The sequence below is a fragment of the Schistocerca serialis genome, chromosome 2 (assembly GCF_023864345.2).
Source record: "Schistocerca serialis cubense isolate TAMUIC-IGC-003099 chromosome 2, iqSchSeri2.2, whole genome shotgun sequence".
NCBI classification, from domain to species: Eukaryota; Metazoa; Arthropoda; class Insecta; order Orthoptera; family Acrididae; genus Schistocerca; species Schistocerca serialis.
In genome coordinates, this window is record NC_064639.1 from 578,355,808 (window position 1) to 578,371,340 (window position 15,533).

The 15,533-nt window shown below is 42.6% G+C and overlaps 1 protein-coding gene across 1 annotated transcript in view; it reads right to left on the reverse strand.

The window, feature by feature from the left end:
• Nucleotides 1-15,533, reverse strand: part of LOC126456244 (transcription factor GATA-6-like) — a 536,593-nt gene that overhangs the window by 145,389 nt on the left and 375,671 nt on the right. The window contains exons 3-4 of the mRNA XM_050091996.1: nucleotides 12,507-12,613; nucleotides 1,797-2,213 (exon numbers count right to left, since the gene is read on the reverse strand). Of these exons, the coding sequence (XP_049947953.1) occupies nucleotides 1,797-2,213; nucleotides 12,507-12,613 (524 nt within the window). The remainder of the gene's footprint in view (nucleotides 1-1,796; nucleotides 2,214-12,506; nucleotides 12,614-15,533) is intronic.

Genomic DNA, 15,533 nt, shown 5'->3' on the forward strand with positions numbered 1-15,533 from the left:
CTGATTTCTCCCACTTCTTTCGTCAGCATAGCTTGTGCATTGAAAGTCATTTAGAACACACGCATTTTTTACCAGAATTCCTGTGTCAATAAATTCTGTGTGTATGCTACCTTCATCCATCGAGAAGCTTTAGAATTGATACCCGATCACAATACTGCTGCTTTATCTTGCCAGTAGGACTAAACCATTGTCCTCCGATCCACAGCGTTTCTGCGAACACTATTTCTATTAGAGTGAGCTTTTACAATTTTAGAGGATTCGTTGAGTAATCTAGTGACAGTACTTTATTGGGATATGGTATTTCAGTTAATCACACTAACACAGACTATGGAAATAATCAATGACCCACAGGCAAACAATTAATCGTAGATGGAGAAGGGAAGTGTGAGGGTGGGGTGAGGGAGTGAGGCCTGGGGAGGTTTATACCACAGTAACTAGTGGAAAAATGACAGTATGTAGCCAAATGTCATGTTGGGACTAACCTGATGCAAGCCTTTCTATTTAATGCCACTTCGGTGGTTACAAGTCGATTTCGCCGCTTATTTTGTAAAGAGGTTTCCGAGGAGGCCACTGGGTAGTGAACCAGAGACTTTCGTGGTAGAAGCCAGCAACGTTAACCAATTTTTGCTTTCTTTAAATCTGTTTTTTCGTCGTTATGTCGCCAGTTGTTCTTTGCGGATGTCACATGACTTCTTTCAAATTCCCTCGACTAGGAAGTCACTCGTAAGGAAACATCGCCAAATCGATAGCATATTTTAAATTTCAACGACGAAAAATACAGACACACTTGTAAGATATCAGCCACAGAAATACTTAGCGCACGAAAATTTCGGACATAATTATGATAGTACGCAGCTTCTGAATATACTGCTTTTAAACCTCTTGCACACTTTTTGTTTGTCATTATCTCCGCCCCACTGCAGCCGCTCAGTGCCCGCTCGCGAAGTGCGGCACTGCGAAGTGACAATTAGCAACTGAAGAACTATTATGAAATGGTGTTCATGATTTTCGATTTGCAATTTAATCATGCCAATCACGTTGAAGAACGCCGCAACTCCTACAAACGTGTTTCATTACAAGGATGCCAGCTCTTCAATCCAAAGAAAATAAACTCCTGGCAGCGATGTTAATGGCTGAATAGCGATACACTACTATTTTAACGACAGACCATTTCATTAAAGTACACTGCATTTGTGAATCGCAACGTGACAGTGTTCAGAGCAAAGACATCTCTGACAGCTACTAAAGGGTGCAAACCGCGCAATTTGACTAAATAAACGAAGCACTATCGCTTCTTTATTCGTCGACATTATGTGCAAGTACCTGTCACAAACTGCTGCTCAGTAGTTCGCGTTCGGGTAGTAGGAAGTTGCGATGGGTGTTGAACGAGTGACAAACAGCTCCTAGTACGGAGTTTAAAAGCTGTACATTCCGAAGGTCACAATCGCGTATTTTTAGAATCACGGCCCAAATTGTCGGGACTGAACTCTTGCAAGTGTCCTTTTTTCTCCTTAAAATATCATGTCGAGGTGGTGATGTTCCCTCATTATTTCTTTATCATCGTTCTGCAGTTTCCGTCAGTTCATTTATGACTGTGACCGTGTGAAAAAAAATGACAGTATGTAGCTTAAATACTGCTGTGTTTGAGTTAACGGTGCTTTCCGTAGCTGTTGTAGCTTCCATGAAAAGAATTGGGAGGCATTAGTTTCTGAATGACCCTCGCACGAAGTACACAGGGCAGAACAGAGGAATGTCGTGGTGCCGATACAAGCTGGCAGGTAGCGAGCGGTACTCACTGGCAGTGAGCGCCGGCACGGACAGTGGCGAGGGCGAGGGCGCGGCGGGCGCCGAGGGGTTGGCAGCCCTGGCGCGGCTGGAGGCGGCCAGCGGCGACACGCCGTATTGCTGCAGCGGCGACGCCTCGTACCCCCACAGCGACGCCTCGAACGTCGCGGCGCCGCCCCCGGCGCTCGACGTCGCCGAGGCAGGCTGCGTCGGCGCCGCCGCCGACGACGGCGTGTAGGGCGAGGGCCGCGCGTGCGACAGGTGCGCCGCCGACGACACCGACACCGCCCCCGGGCTGCTGGCGCCGCCTCCGCCGCCCCCACCGTTGCTCCCCATCGACACCAGAGAGTTGAACCGCTGCGTGAACGGCGGCAGCGACGGCGCCATCTGGCTAGCCTTGTTGATGAGGCTGTAGTCGTCCAGCCCGGCTGCGCGAGGAAGAAGCGATACCTCAGTCTGTGACCATATTCCGATACAGCTAGGGGAATTGGTAGAGCTACACCAAAAAAACCTTGACGGAATGCTATCAAATACATTCAGATTTAGGAAGGACTTCATGTAAGACAGTAACTGCCTGGAAAATATTCAAAACGCAGAGGGATTAAAGACGTTAGCTGGCAGTGGGCATTGATTAAAATCATTGGAGGAAGTTCCAAATTTGTGCCCAATTGGGATTCGAGTCCGGGTCTCTTGCTTACCAGGCAGATGCTCTGACCACTGTCCCCAGTCATCGCAGCTGCACGGACTACCGTAGCTCGCCTCCCATTAGACCCAAATTTTCAACTTATTCACACACTACTGATGAGGTACCCATTATCATTACTCACAGCATCGTGCTGATTCCTGTAACAGTTCGATCTTGCAGTCTTGGCGTGCATCCTCGTTGAAGGGATCATTGTTTGTCCTCGTCGAATTATATAAGTGGTGCCTGTTCTTTTGGGCATATTCGAAAGGACAAACACCACATATATGCAAAATGTTCATTACTAAACATCCAGTTCCAATCAGAGACAATTTTCTAACACAGTTTTGGTAAGCACCAAAAGTTACATTCGAATACAGTTGCGTCAAGAAAGGAGCAAAATGTCAAAAATTCGACTGGAAACTGTCTGGTTAGTAGCCAGGTGCATGTGGTATAGAATATGTAAAAAAAAAATAACTTTTGATATTAACCAGAACTGTGCTGGAAAATGGACTTTCACAAAACCCGGGCCAATATTAAAGAATATTTTTATCGCAGTTTACTTGGTGTCATTTCTGAAGTTTATCAGACTCGAGGAACACAACAAACAGATAATTTATTCTATTGTTTCCATGCCTGCGAGAAATGTTTATTAAAATATCATCATTATGCGGGTTTATTTACAAAACAAGAAACAACCCATTCGTGCTGGTGATGAATGGTTGAAGTATGTTATGGCTGTTGGGTGTGATGTTACTGGAACTCGCTAGGTCGAGATCATAATACGACATACCTATCATATAATGAAATCTTCAGAAAGTTTGATAAATATGCAACTGGTGTTTCATGGTGTAACACTTTCCATTTCCATCAGTGTACTACTTCGAGTCCATATTTATCAACTGCTTGCGGGATTTTTTAGACTTATCAACACAGTAGCCATCCCATGATTTCCTATACCTGTTCCACTTCGGAGTACAGAATTTTATTACAGAAGCAGTCTTGGCTTTCTAATTTGTATCTCGAGTGAATATTTGTTTTTTTTTTATCTTTTATTTCTAACTTTGAGGTAATATACTCCGCCAGTTGGATCTCTGGTTGGATATCTCAGTAGAATATCGTCATTAGGAAAACTAAGTTTGGCATTCTATGTGTGGCAGCGCAGAATGTTGGATCCCTTAATCAGATAGGTAGCTTAGAGAATTTAAAAAGGGGAGGGGATAGATGGCAATTAGTGAAGTACGGTGGCAGAAAGAACAAGACCTTGTCGGGTCATTACAGGATCATGAATACAATATCAGATAGGGGCAATGCAGGAGTAGGCCTAATAATAAATAAGAAAATGAGAATGGGGTAATGTGTTATGAACAACATAGTCAACGCATTATAGTACTCAAGATAGACACGAAGCCAACATACATCACAGTAGTACAAGTCTGTAGGTCTACTAGCTCCGCAGATGAAGATACTAGAAGAATGTACAAATGATGAGATGAAGAGATTATTCAAATAATTAAATGAGATGAAAAGTTATTTGTGAATTCGGCAACAGGAAAAAGAACAGAATTTAAAAAAAAAAAATTGAAGAAAGACATGAACTGGGGAACTACCTGAAGCAGGAAGACACTCGGTGAAATTATGGTTGGTTCTGGGCACTATGGGACTTAACATCTGTGGTCATCAGTCCCCTAGAACTTAGAACTACTTAAACCTAACTAACCTAAGGACATCACACACATCCATGCCCGAGGCAGGATTCGAACCTGCTACCGTAGCAGTCGCGCGGTTCCGGACTGCGCGCCTAGAACCGCTAGACCACCGCGGCCGGCGGTGAAATTATGCACAGAGCATAATTTACTTATAGCTGACACATGGTTCAAAACGTTGCAGAAAGACATCTGACGACACCATAAGACTTCAGATTTGTATTATAACTGTCACACAGAGATTTATAAATCAGACACTGTCCTGTAGACGTTTCTCGTGGCGTATGTTGACTCTGATAACACTTATTAGTTATGAGCTGCAGAATAAACCTGAAGAAATCGCAAAAGTTAGGAACTTAAGGAGATGGGACCTGGACACAGCTAATAAATCAGAGATTATGCAACGTTGAACTGAATGAGTAGTTTTTGTGAAATGAAAGCAGCAGAGGATCAAATAGGTAAAAAGTCCACGTAGAAATCTGTTAATAGCTTAGAAGATACTGAATTTAGCTTAAGAGAGGAGAAAATATAAAAAGACAGCATATGAAGAAAGCGAAAGGAATACAGACGTCTAAAAAATGAGATTCATGAAGTGCAAAACTGTTAAGCAGGAATGGCTAGAAGACAAATGTAAAACTGTAGAAACAAACGTGCCTACGGGAGAGACAGATGCCGTCTACTGGAACAGTGAAGAGACTTTGGAAGAAAGAAAAGCAACTGTATGAATGCCAAAAGCTCAGGTGGCCAGCCAGTATTAAGCAAAGAAGGGAAACCTGATAGATGCAAGAACTATATATATGGTCCGTATAAGGGAAACAAACTTGAGGACGATGTTGCAGAAAAAGGAAAGGAAGCAGATGAAGTGATGATATGGCTCTGAGCATTATGGGACTTAGCTTCTCGGGTCATCAGTCCCCTAGAACTACTTAAACCTAACTAACCTAAGAACATCACAAACATCCATGCCCGAGGCAGGATTCAAACCTGCGACCGTAGCGGTCGCGCGGTTCCAGACTGTAGCGCCTAGAACCGCTCGGCCACTGCGGCCGGCTGAAGAGATGATACTGCGAGAAGAATTTGACAGAGCACTGGAAGACCTATGTGGACACCAGGGCCTGGATAGACGACATTCCCTTAAAATTATTCAGATCCTTCGGACAACCAGCCGTGACAAAATTATTCTACCCGGAGTACAAGACACATGAGAGAGCCGAAATATCCTTTAACTTTAGAAAGAATTCCAAAAAAAGGTAGGTGGTGACAGGTGTGAATGCCACCGAACCATCAGTCAACAATGCGAAATATTGACAAGATTTATTTGCAGTCGAACGGAAAAATTGGTAAAACTCAATCTTATGGAAGATCAATTTGGATTCAAGAGAAATGTAGAAACACACGAGGCAAAACTGACCCTACGACCTATCTTAGAGGATAAGTTGCAGAAAGGCAAAACTATCTCCGTAACAGGAGTAGATTTAGTGAAAGCATTTGACAGTGTGGACTAGACTAAACTCTTAAAATGTTGAATGGCGCAAGGAGTGAAAAGTTATGAACAGCTTGCTCATAAACGAGACTGCAGTTATAGTGTATCTAAGGACGTAAAAGGGAAGCTGTACTCGATAAGGGGGAGAGGCATGGTTTTAGCTATCCCCATTCTTATTCCATCAGTACAATGAGAAAGCTGTGAAGGAAACCAATGAGAAATTTGGTAAATGAATTAAAGTTCTTGGAGAAGAAGTAAAAACTTTGCACTTTGTCGATGGCATTGTTATTCTGCCAGAGACAGCAAAGGGCTTGCAAGAGCATTTTAGTGGAATGGATGCTATCTAGAAGAGAAATTATACGATGACCGTTAACAGAACCCGAATAATGGAAGGTAGTCAAATTGAATCAGGCTATGCTGTGGGAATTAGATTAGTGAATGAAACGCTGAAAGAAGCGGATGAGTTTTTGTTATTTTGGGACATTTCCCATCAGACGAGTGACATTTACCCCTGTTCATACGCATCCAACAAGCCAATCAGTGCTCGTGGAACATGTGGGCATGAAATTCCTAGAAACGGTGGCGCCAGATCCATCCAGCACACGTTACGGCTTTCGATGGCCACTTAATGCTCGCCCATTAAGATGCAAAACGAGATCGCTATCTTTTCTTTTCTTTTTCTTCTTTTCTTTTTTTTTTTTTTTCTTTTCTGTCCCCCCTCCAAGTTCTGTTCTCACTTTAGATCACACGTGAGCCAGAACTGCAGAAACCTTGTTGTTTCCAGATAGTGCATCTACTAGACATTTTTATTATTATTGGTCGTTTACCATTTTAACCTTCTTAAGAATCCAAAAAGTTCTCTCTCTCTTCGGGTCACTTTGTGGCAGACTTAGCATGGAAACATCCCATTTCTAATTATGTTTTCTAGTGTATGACTGTATCCTCGGTTCTTTTTCTCTTATGCATTTATGTGGTAACTGTATTCACAAGACCGTTCACGCTTTCCTCTCCCTCACACATTTCAAACCGACGTTGGCTACCTTCTCACCTATCCCGCAGAGATGTTAAATGGACATCAGCCGTCTCTTCCGTAATACTTTCTATGTTGTTCTATACCAGGGCGTGCTGAAAAGTATTCCCTCCGAATATCTTATGTGAAAACTTAAACTTTTTTAAATAAAACTAACGTTATTAATATTCTACCTCTGTATTATTCATGTCTATGTATTTATTTCTCAATGTAGCCATCCTGGCGATGAAACATTTGTCCCAACGAGAGAGAAGTTTGTTCATACCGCCACTGTAGAATGTCTGACTTTGTTGACAGAGCCCCAGTCTCACCTCTGCTCGCACCACTTCATCACTATTGAACTTAAATTCTCGAAAGTGTTCTTAAGTTTTGTAAAAAGATGAAAATCTGATGGTTCCAAGACTGTATGCAGGATGATTAATGACATTGAACCTAATGCTTCAGATTGTTGCACGCACAGTAGCGATACAAACTGTCATATATTACATACTACAATTCGGAGCCCTCTGACGCCAGACGGCTGAAAATATGTAGACGTGAAAAATAAATATGTAGAACCTTAATTTTTTTATTTAAAAAGCTTTAAGAGTTTTTACAAATGGATTAGAAGGCATTACTTGTCAGCACGTCCTCGTATTTTAATATGTCTTAATTACTAGATTTCTGCTGCTGCTATCATATCTAATGTCCTCATAACAAAGCTACTTTCACTTACTTCTAACTTGTTTAAAATATAACTCAGTACATCATACTTGTTCATATACACGCACTCTGGTTTCACTACTGTACTATAGTATACTAATTCAGTTTCTTCTGGTAAACATATTTTGTCGTAATTTTTTCTTTGTTCCGTATGCTCTCTCCAACTATTATTTATCTACCCATTATTTTCATTTATTTACTTTCTCTTTGAGATCTATAGCTGTCGTTAATTTTTTCAGGTAGGTTTTATAACTGTCTACAATTTGGTTACTTCTTCAGATGTTCTTTACATCTGAATTCAAGAGGATTGATTCATATAGCTCTTGTATTTATATGCCTAAATCCTCCGCAAATCTAAGATATTTTATTCTGTTATTTCTATCCTTCCACCGAAGCATAGCTGGTGATATTCTATATTCTTCTAGTTATTAATTCCAGTTCCTTACTATTTTCTCGAACACATAACTGGTGACAAGTGGGGATAAACCACCACTTTACCAAATAGTTCAGTAATTGAGAACCGTATAAGCATTTCGATCAGAAGTTTCGAGAAGCCTCACGAACAAATGTTATTTTAATTTTCTCCGTTAATAAATCCAACAGTGTTTTTAAAACCATAAATAATGCTAATTTGTATCTGCATTACAGTGTTCTTTGGAGATAAATATCCAAACATGCTTTGCAATTTATTATATCGTCAGCATATCGTACATTATATATGTATTTGAGTGTTCATCATATTTATAAACAAATGCGCTCGCTAGAACTCCAGGAGCTTTTCTACTCTTTCGTTTCAATCCGCCATCGGTTATCTAGAAGACTTCAAAGACTTAATTGATGTTAGAAAGAAACTGCATCACTTACAGGAAATATTCTAGGCATGAATATGGGATCAACTATGGTTTGAGTAATGGTGAATGCAGGGCATGTACAGAGAAAGGCATCGCCAATTTTGAAAGGTTTCTCTGACCCGCAGGAGAGAATAACATTAAATGTTCTTCACTCCTCTAGGTTTCCCTTCCTTAGAAACTGCGAAAATAAAATCTAACTAATAACAGCTCGCACAAGGGGCATATAAGTAATCGATTTTTCGGCACCACATCCATGAAGGGCCAAAAATTTGGATATTTGGTTGAAGAAAAATACAGTTTTGCCGCTACCTTAGATTGATATGGAAATTAGAAGTCTAGTCAATATGTGCGATACACCGTCTACTCTTAAATTTTCTGACTTTGACTATAGTAAACAATTATAAGTTTGGTGTCTACTAAATGTGCTTTTCAACAGTATTTAAGAATGATGCACGGGAAGTATAGTAAATAACATGGTACTGAAGAGAGAGGAGCCTAATCGCAATTAACTCACAGAAATGACATGCAATATCTCAAGTGCCTTCTAAGAAAACATACATTCTATTGCAAACCTAGATAAACAAGTGGTCTGATACAAGTTTACCTCAGTTCAAGACAACAGTGGTTACTGGGCTGCATTTTATGCACGATACTTTGACTGGCGGCCCAATCGTCTTCTTCGGCTTCGTCAAACAAAGTCTGAAGCTAAATTGAGGTCATGACCTTGTCTACTAAACAGCAGAATAGTGTAGCACACACAACCAAGTCAAACGGCGGATTGTTCCTGGCACAACTAATTCCACTGCTGCATTCAAATTACCTACAATGAGCCGTATTTCACCACCAAACCTGGGAACAAAGAATAGCCTACTGAGGGAACATAAGAAAACCTGTAACAACCAGCAGCTGCCAGTTCATCCGAATCAACAGACTCCGCTCCAGGCATTCACCGCTCAGAATAGCTAGCAGCATGGTGGGCCATAACTTCAATTCCAGGAATCCTGGACCAAGAATGCTACAATAACTCCCCATCGGAGTCCTTAGCTTTCTCGAAGTCAACAACAAACCGTGGGAACTTGATACGCCACGTAGGTAGACTAACCATGGGAGATGGGATAACTTATTATACAGATGAGGAAAAATTACCACTGCAGAGGGCACCTGTGGCTTCCCAAAACGGACTTCAGATACATTGTAAAAAATAAGCAAACGCCGTCTTGATCTCAGATCGTCTTGAATCATCGCACTTCGAACTGCACTTTCCGTTGCCAGACATAAAGATAATATGCACCGCAAATTGCAACCAGTAGTCGATAAATAAAAAGTTATGATCCTGATGGTGTTTTCCTAGTTATTATAACAAACGGGTTACGGTTCGTTAGACATGGCGTCAATTATGGAGTTCAGGCATATTGCTGGAAAGAGTCATCAAAATTCGTTTCCTGGAAATCTCTCTGACTTCTTCGACTCTACAGCAGATGTGAACAATTATGTAAAAACGGCGTGTCTGTAAATTTAGAAATAAAAATAAAATATGTACGTAATTTACAAGTTGGTTTCTAAATGACATACGATTACTAACAACAATTGAACCCTCCGCAAAAGAAAAGATTTTACGACATCTTTATTTCCACAGATTTCGCACTTATGTTGTACCACGGTACTGACCTCGTATTTCGTAATAGTGAAAGGAAATAAGACGAGACTAGTATCGTGGTGGAAAGTTAAGTTTCCGGGACACGAAAAATATGTCGGGAAACCTAAAAAACCGTGACGGAGGTTTCAACTTAAACGAGGCTCAGGGTTCGAACCACAATTTGTTGAGATGTCCAAGCCATCTCATTCATCACAGCTGGAAAACACTGAGAGAATGAGAGTTTCAGGGAATTACAGTGGGGGCTCCGAAAAACAAACAAGCAAGGATCAATGGGAGCAGGGGAACAGGGAGTCGAATTCGCCAATACATCATCTGATCAAAAGTATCCGGACAGTAGTGTGGGGTGTGTCTACCTTAGCCTTGATGACTACTTCAGCTCTGCTGGGGTCACTTTCAGTAAGGTGTCGGAATATCTGTGGAGGAATAACTCATTCTTCCTCAAGAATCGAAACCAGAGGAAGCAGCGTTGTTGAACCATGGGGTTTGTAGTGAAGTTGATGTTCTAACTCATACCAGAGGAGTTACACTGGGTTTAGGTCGGGGCACTGAGCAGACAAGTCTATTTTTGGTAATGTTATTGTTCACAAACTATTGGTCACAGATGCAGCTTAATGACTGGGTCGTAAACTGCTGACACAGTCAGCGTCTCCGAATTGCCTCTCTACTGTATGCAGTACACAATGTTTTAAACTGTGGTCATATCCTTCGGCATTTAGCGTTTTCTTGAGTACAATAAGGGGACTACACACTAAACACGAAAAATACGCCAATGCTGTAACACTGCTTCCTCGTTTCTTCACTGATGTTACTGCACATGATGGCAGGTAACGTTCTACAGGCATTAGTCAAACCCAAACTCACTCAGTGCGCTGCCACAGGATATTAGCGCGATTCACCATTCCAAATCACTCGCTTCCAGTCACCTACTGTTCATTGGCGTCACTCTACACGCCACTTCATGCATCACTGACTAAAGAGATGTGTGGCTTGTGAGGAGCTGTTCGGCCAGTGTAGCCCGTCCTTTATAACTCCATTCGCGCAGTCACTGTGCTAGTTGGACAGGAGGCAGCAGTTTGGAGCTCAGGAGTGATCAATTCCATTTTTTTTTTCAGCCACCGTCCACAATTCTCGATGGTCCCTGTGTGTCAGTACATGAGGTCTGTCTGGTGGTGATTTGGCTATGCATTTTTCCTTCGCATTTCCAGTTCACGTCACCAATAGTCTTTTTATGTATACAGACTGAAGCAGCGAGTAAAAATCTCTGCTCTCCTGCTTACTAGGCTGGTGCGTTATCCACTAATACACCTTGGCACACCGTTTCTCACTACTGCACGTATTACCCTGGCACTCCCCCTCCTGGATCCAAATTCTCACTGCCGCCACAGTCTACTTGAGATTTCCCCGTGTACACGAAGAGAATTGCTGAGGCTCTCAATGTTCTGAAAAAATTTTGAAAATTTTGTGGTAAGTTCCCATGGGGCCAAACTGCTGAGGTCATCGGTCCCTAGGCTTATGCACCACTTAATGTAACTTAAACTAACTGATGCTAAGGACAACACACATCCATGCCCGAGGGATGACTAACTTCCGACGGGAGGAGCTGCGCAAACCGTGACAAGGCGCCCTAGACTGCACGACTCCTTGTTCTGGAACAGCACCTCAGCACTGACGTAAATGGGGAATCCAGTCTGAAACCCAGGTGCGGGAAGCTATACAAATTAAATGACACAATTTCAGAGAATTTACTGGACTCATGCAGTATGGCTTTATGAGTATAAACCGAAGCAGCGAGTAGAAATTTGTACCAATGCCGGAAAAACAAGTCTCTACGGTAAGCTTCATGAGGGTTGGAATGTCCCTGCTGGATGTGTTACTCAGATGACATTCAACGACTAGTGCATATTCGAAGTTCCTGACCTCTCCTGACCGACCCATTTGCTTCTCTACCATCAACACAACCAGCCTTTACCAAGTGAGGTGGTGCAGTGGTTAGCACACTGCACTCGCATTAGGGAGGACGATGGTTCAAACCCACGTCCGACCATCCTGATTTAGGTGTCCAGTGATTTCCTTAAACCGCTTGAGACAAGTGACGGGATGGTTCCTTTGAAAGGGTACGCCCAACTTCCTTCCCCATCCTTCATTAATACGATGGGATCAATGACCTCGCTGTTTGGTCCCCTCGTCCGAATCAACCAACCAACAGTCCCCGCCTGTTCCCACATTGGCAGATCGGCCTCTTCTGACGTCAGTCCACATTACTTCCGGATACATTTGATGAGACAGTCTAAACAGCGGCGAGACACCAACAGTACTTGACAGTATGGTTGGTGTCCAGTCCGCGAGTTCGAGTGACACAGTTCGCATCACTTGGACACGACGATGGTTGGGTCCGTCGTCCAAATATCGTGCATGAAATGTAATCAACGACCTTGCTGAGCCCCAGGAAGTACACCACTCCGAGGAAACCTGTGAGATCGCAAAGGCAATAGCGAATTTAGCTGTCCTGTGTGTACTTCTGTAGTTGCATTTTCTGCACAATTACAGCGTATGATGGGGAGGGCAAGTTGTAAGTTTACAGAGACTGGATGCGGTGAGTTAGAGACGTACCTTGCGTCCACATGGGCGACGTTGCGACGGCCTGGCCGACGTCAGCGGCGCTGGTGGTGAGGTAGGACATGGAGCTGGGGTACAGCGTGCTCCGAGAGTACAGCGGGCTGCAACACCAACAAAAGTACAGCGTCAGCGAAATCTGAGCTCGAGGCGTCCAGGAGCTAGCGCCCTAAATCACTCATTTGGGGGGCAGCAGGATGTGGCGCCAGCAATTACTGCACACGACAGTCACTCCTAACCAAAGCAAAGCATAGAGGCGGTATCCTGGTTTTTAAGGGGCAGCCTACCTCAGCCCTCGTCTCCACCCCTGCTTGTCATGCAACAGTCTAGTCTCCGTTCTCTCTACGGTTCATGCTTCCTCCATGTTACACAAAAAAGCGGACCAGATCCGACGATCGCGTGACTGTTGGTTGTTACATCAATAGTGCATCACCCTACATTTCTACATTGAATTTAACAGTTTTTACTAAAATTATTTCAAGTCATCAGCTTCAATAAAACATAACATATTGTAAATTTTTTTCAGAACCAAGTACCCTGATCCTCTGTGATTCTTTTATCTCCAAACAGTATATTTAATTGGGTACGGAGATGTATTTTATAGTTGTTACCGTCCTTCTTTTTCTTCACATTGTTATCTACAGCAACTTTTAAGTCGACAGGCTGTTAAATTTCGTTTGATCACTTATTTTTTGGGAGTTTTTGCTGATGCCTGAACCTGCTAGGCACCACAGAGAACTTAAACGTGTTAATATTTGCAGCTTTTCAACACAATAAACAGCAACATCAAGCATTGATTACAGCCTGAAAAGAACTGCTACGAGAGCGTAATTACCATCCTCAGGTTCAAAGTATGCAATTGGTCATCTCTGTAAACTGCCCATGTTCTTAGTATTGTCAGTCTGAAGACTGGTTTGACGCAGCTTTCTCCGCTAGTCTATACAGTGCAAGCCTCATCTCTGAAGGTGGCTACGAAGTAGTTCACCAAGATCCGATACAACAGTGCGATAACGAAAAGCACAAAGATCCAGCTTGTTAAAGCGCTCGCGTTTTTAGTCCTCTTTTACGGTTGCGAAACACGGACCCTTAAGGTCAGAAACAACCAGCGTATAGAGGCAAGAAAAGCGTTGGAGCCAGGCCCGCACGCAGTAGGTGAAGGGGCGGGGGAGGGGGGGCAGTAGCCCCTGCCTCGCTCTCTCCCCCTCCCCCCCCCTGCCAAAATGTTTGGGTTTAGGCTTATACTAGATACAATGGGGTTTTTCTAGTAGCATTGAGACTGACAATGCAGTAACACTGCTGTAAATTAAATAAATATTAATCTAGCAGTTTTGCGGAAATTTGAGCTATTACCACTTTTATGAATCTTTTAAGGCGAATGAAAACAGCAAATCAATTCTTGACCACTGCCAGTCTGATCTGTTAAAAGGTTCAATCGAATCTGTATATTATAATTTAACAGGTCACAATAGGTAAAATTAGCTTTCCGGTTTGCTGCCTCGTTCCCCACTCCCCAAAAAATCTTTCGTGGGAACCTGGTCGGTGCTGATGCAGGACGCTGCGTATGAAATGGTATCTCTAGAAAATAATCGTGGAAGGAAAGGTCGAGGGCACGAGGGAGGTACCAGCGACCAGGTAGATATATCAAATCAAGAATGTCTCCAGTCCGTCTCTTCAACAGACTCTAAGAAAAGCTGGTAACAGTCCCCAGTCCCAGATGGAGACACTTGGTTCGTGGGGTCACAACGCTCAGCAATGAGCACAACGACCTATCATGAAGGTGACAATCCTGGCAATTCCTTGATGCTTTTGGATGTGGTCTATAAACCGATCCCTTCTTTTAGTCAAGTCAAGTTCTGGCATAAATTTCTTTTTCTTCGGTTCGATTCAGAACGTTCTTCTCAATTATTCGATCTATAAATCTAACTGTTAACATTCTTCTGTAGCACCACGTTTCAAAACATTTTCTTCTTTTCTTGTCTGAATTGCCTATCGTCCACGCTTCCATTCTGCACAAGGCTGTACTCCCGACAAATATCTTCACAGAAGATTTTGTAACACATTCGGTTTTAAAATTTTCGTTTTCTTTCGTAAACGTTTTCTTGACATTTTCAGTGTATATTTCATGTCGTTTCCATTCAGCTATCACTTATTTTACTGCCCATAAAGCAAAACTCATCAGTTTCTTAATCTAATTCCCCGAATATCGCCCGATTTAACAAGACTACCTTTATTATCCTTGTTTGTTTTTGTAGATATTCGTCTTAAAAAATTTCAAGACACTATCCATTCCGTTCAGCCAACACAAAGGTCAACTACCATCTCTGCATATTGGTTAGTTTTCACCAAGTGAGGTCTCGCAGAATGTGGGTACTGCGGTTTCTGCGTATGTCTGGTTATGATTAGCCATTAAATGTTCAAATGTGTGTGAAATCTTATGGGACTTAACTGCTAAAGATATCAGTCCCTAAGCTTACACACTACTTAACCTAAATTATCCTAAGGACAAACACACACACACACACACACACACACACACACACACACACACACACACACACACACACACACACACACACACACACTCCCGAGGGAGGACTCGAACCTCCGCCGGGACCAGCCGCACAGTCCATGACTGCAGCGCCTGAGACCGCTCGGCTAATCCCGCTCGGCGATTAGCCATTAATACGTGTTCATCTGGAGATAGACTGGTCGAAAGTTTAACGGCAGAGGAAAAAAGTGCCAAGATAAAACCTAAGAGAAAAAAAACCTCTGCGAGAGTCCTTTGCTGTTTGTGAGAGATTTTTTACAACGTCATCGGTAGAATTCAAATTTTTTATTTCTTATCCCTGAACGTTAGATCTTTCTCCAAGCTTTTCTTTGGCTTCCAAAACAACATGCTTCAGGAACAGATTGAATAACGTCGCGGATGTGCCAAAATACTGTCTTAGGCCCTACTCAACCACTACTTCGCTTTCATGCCTTTCGACTTTTCCGAATGACGTCTGGTTTCTGTACAAGTTGCGT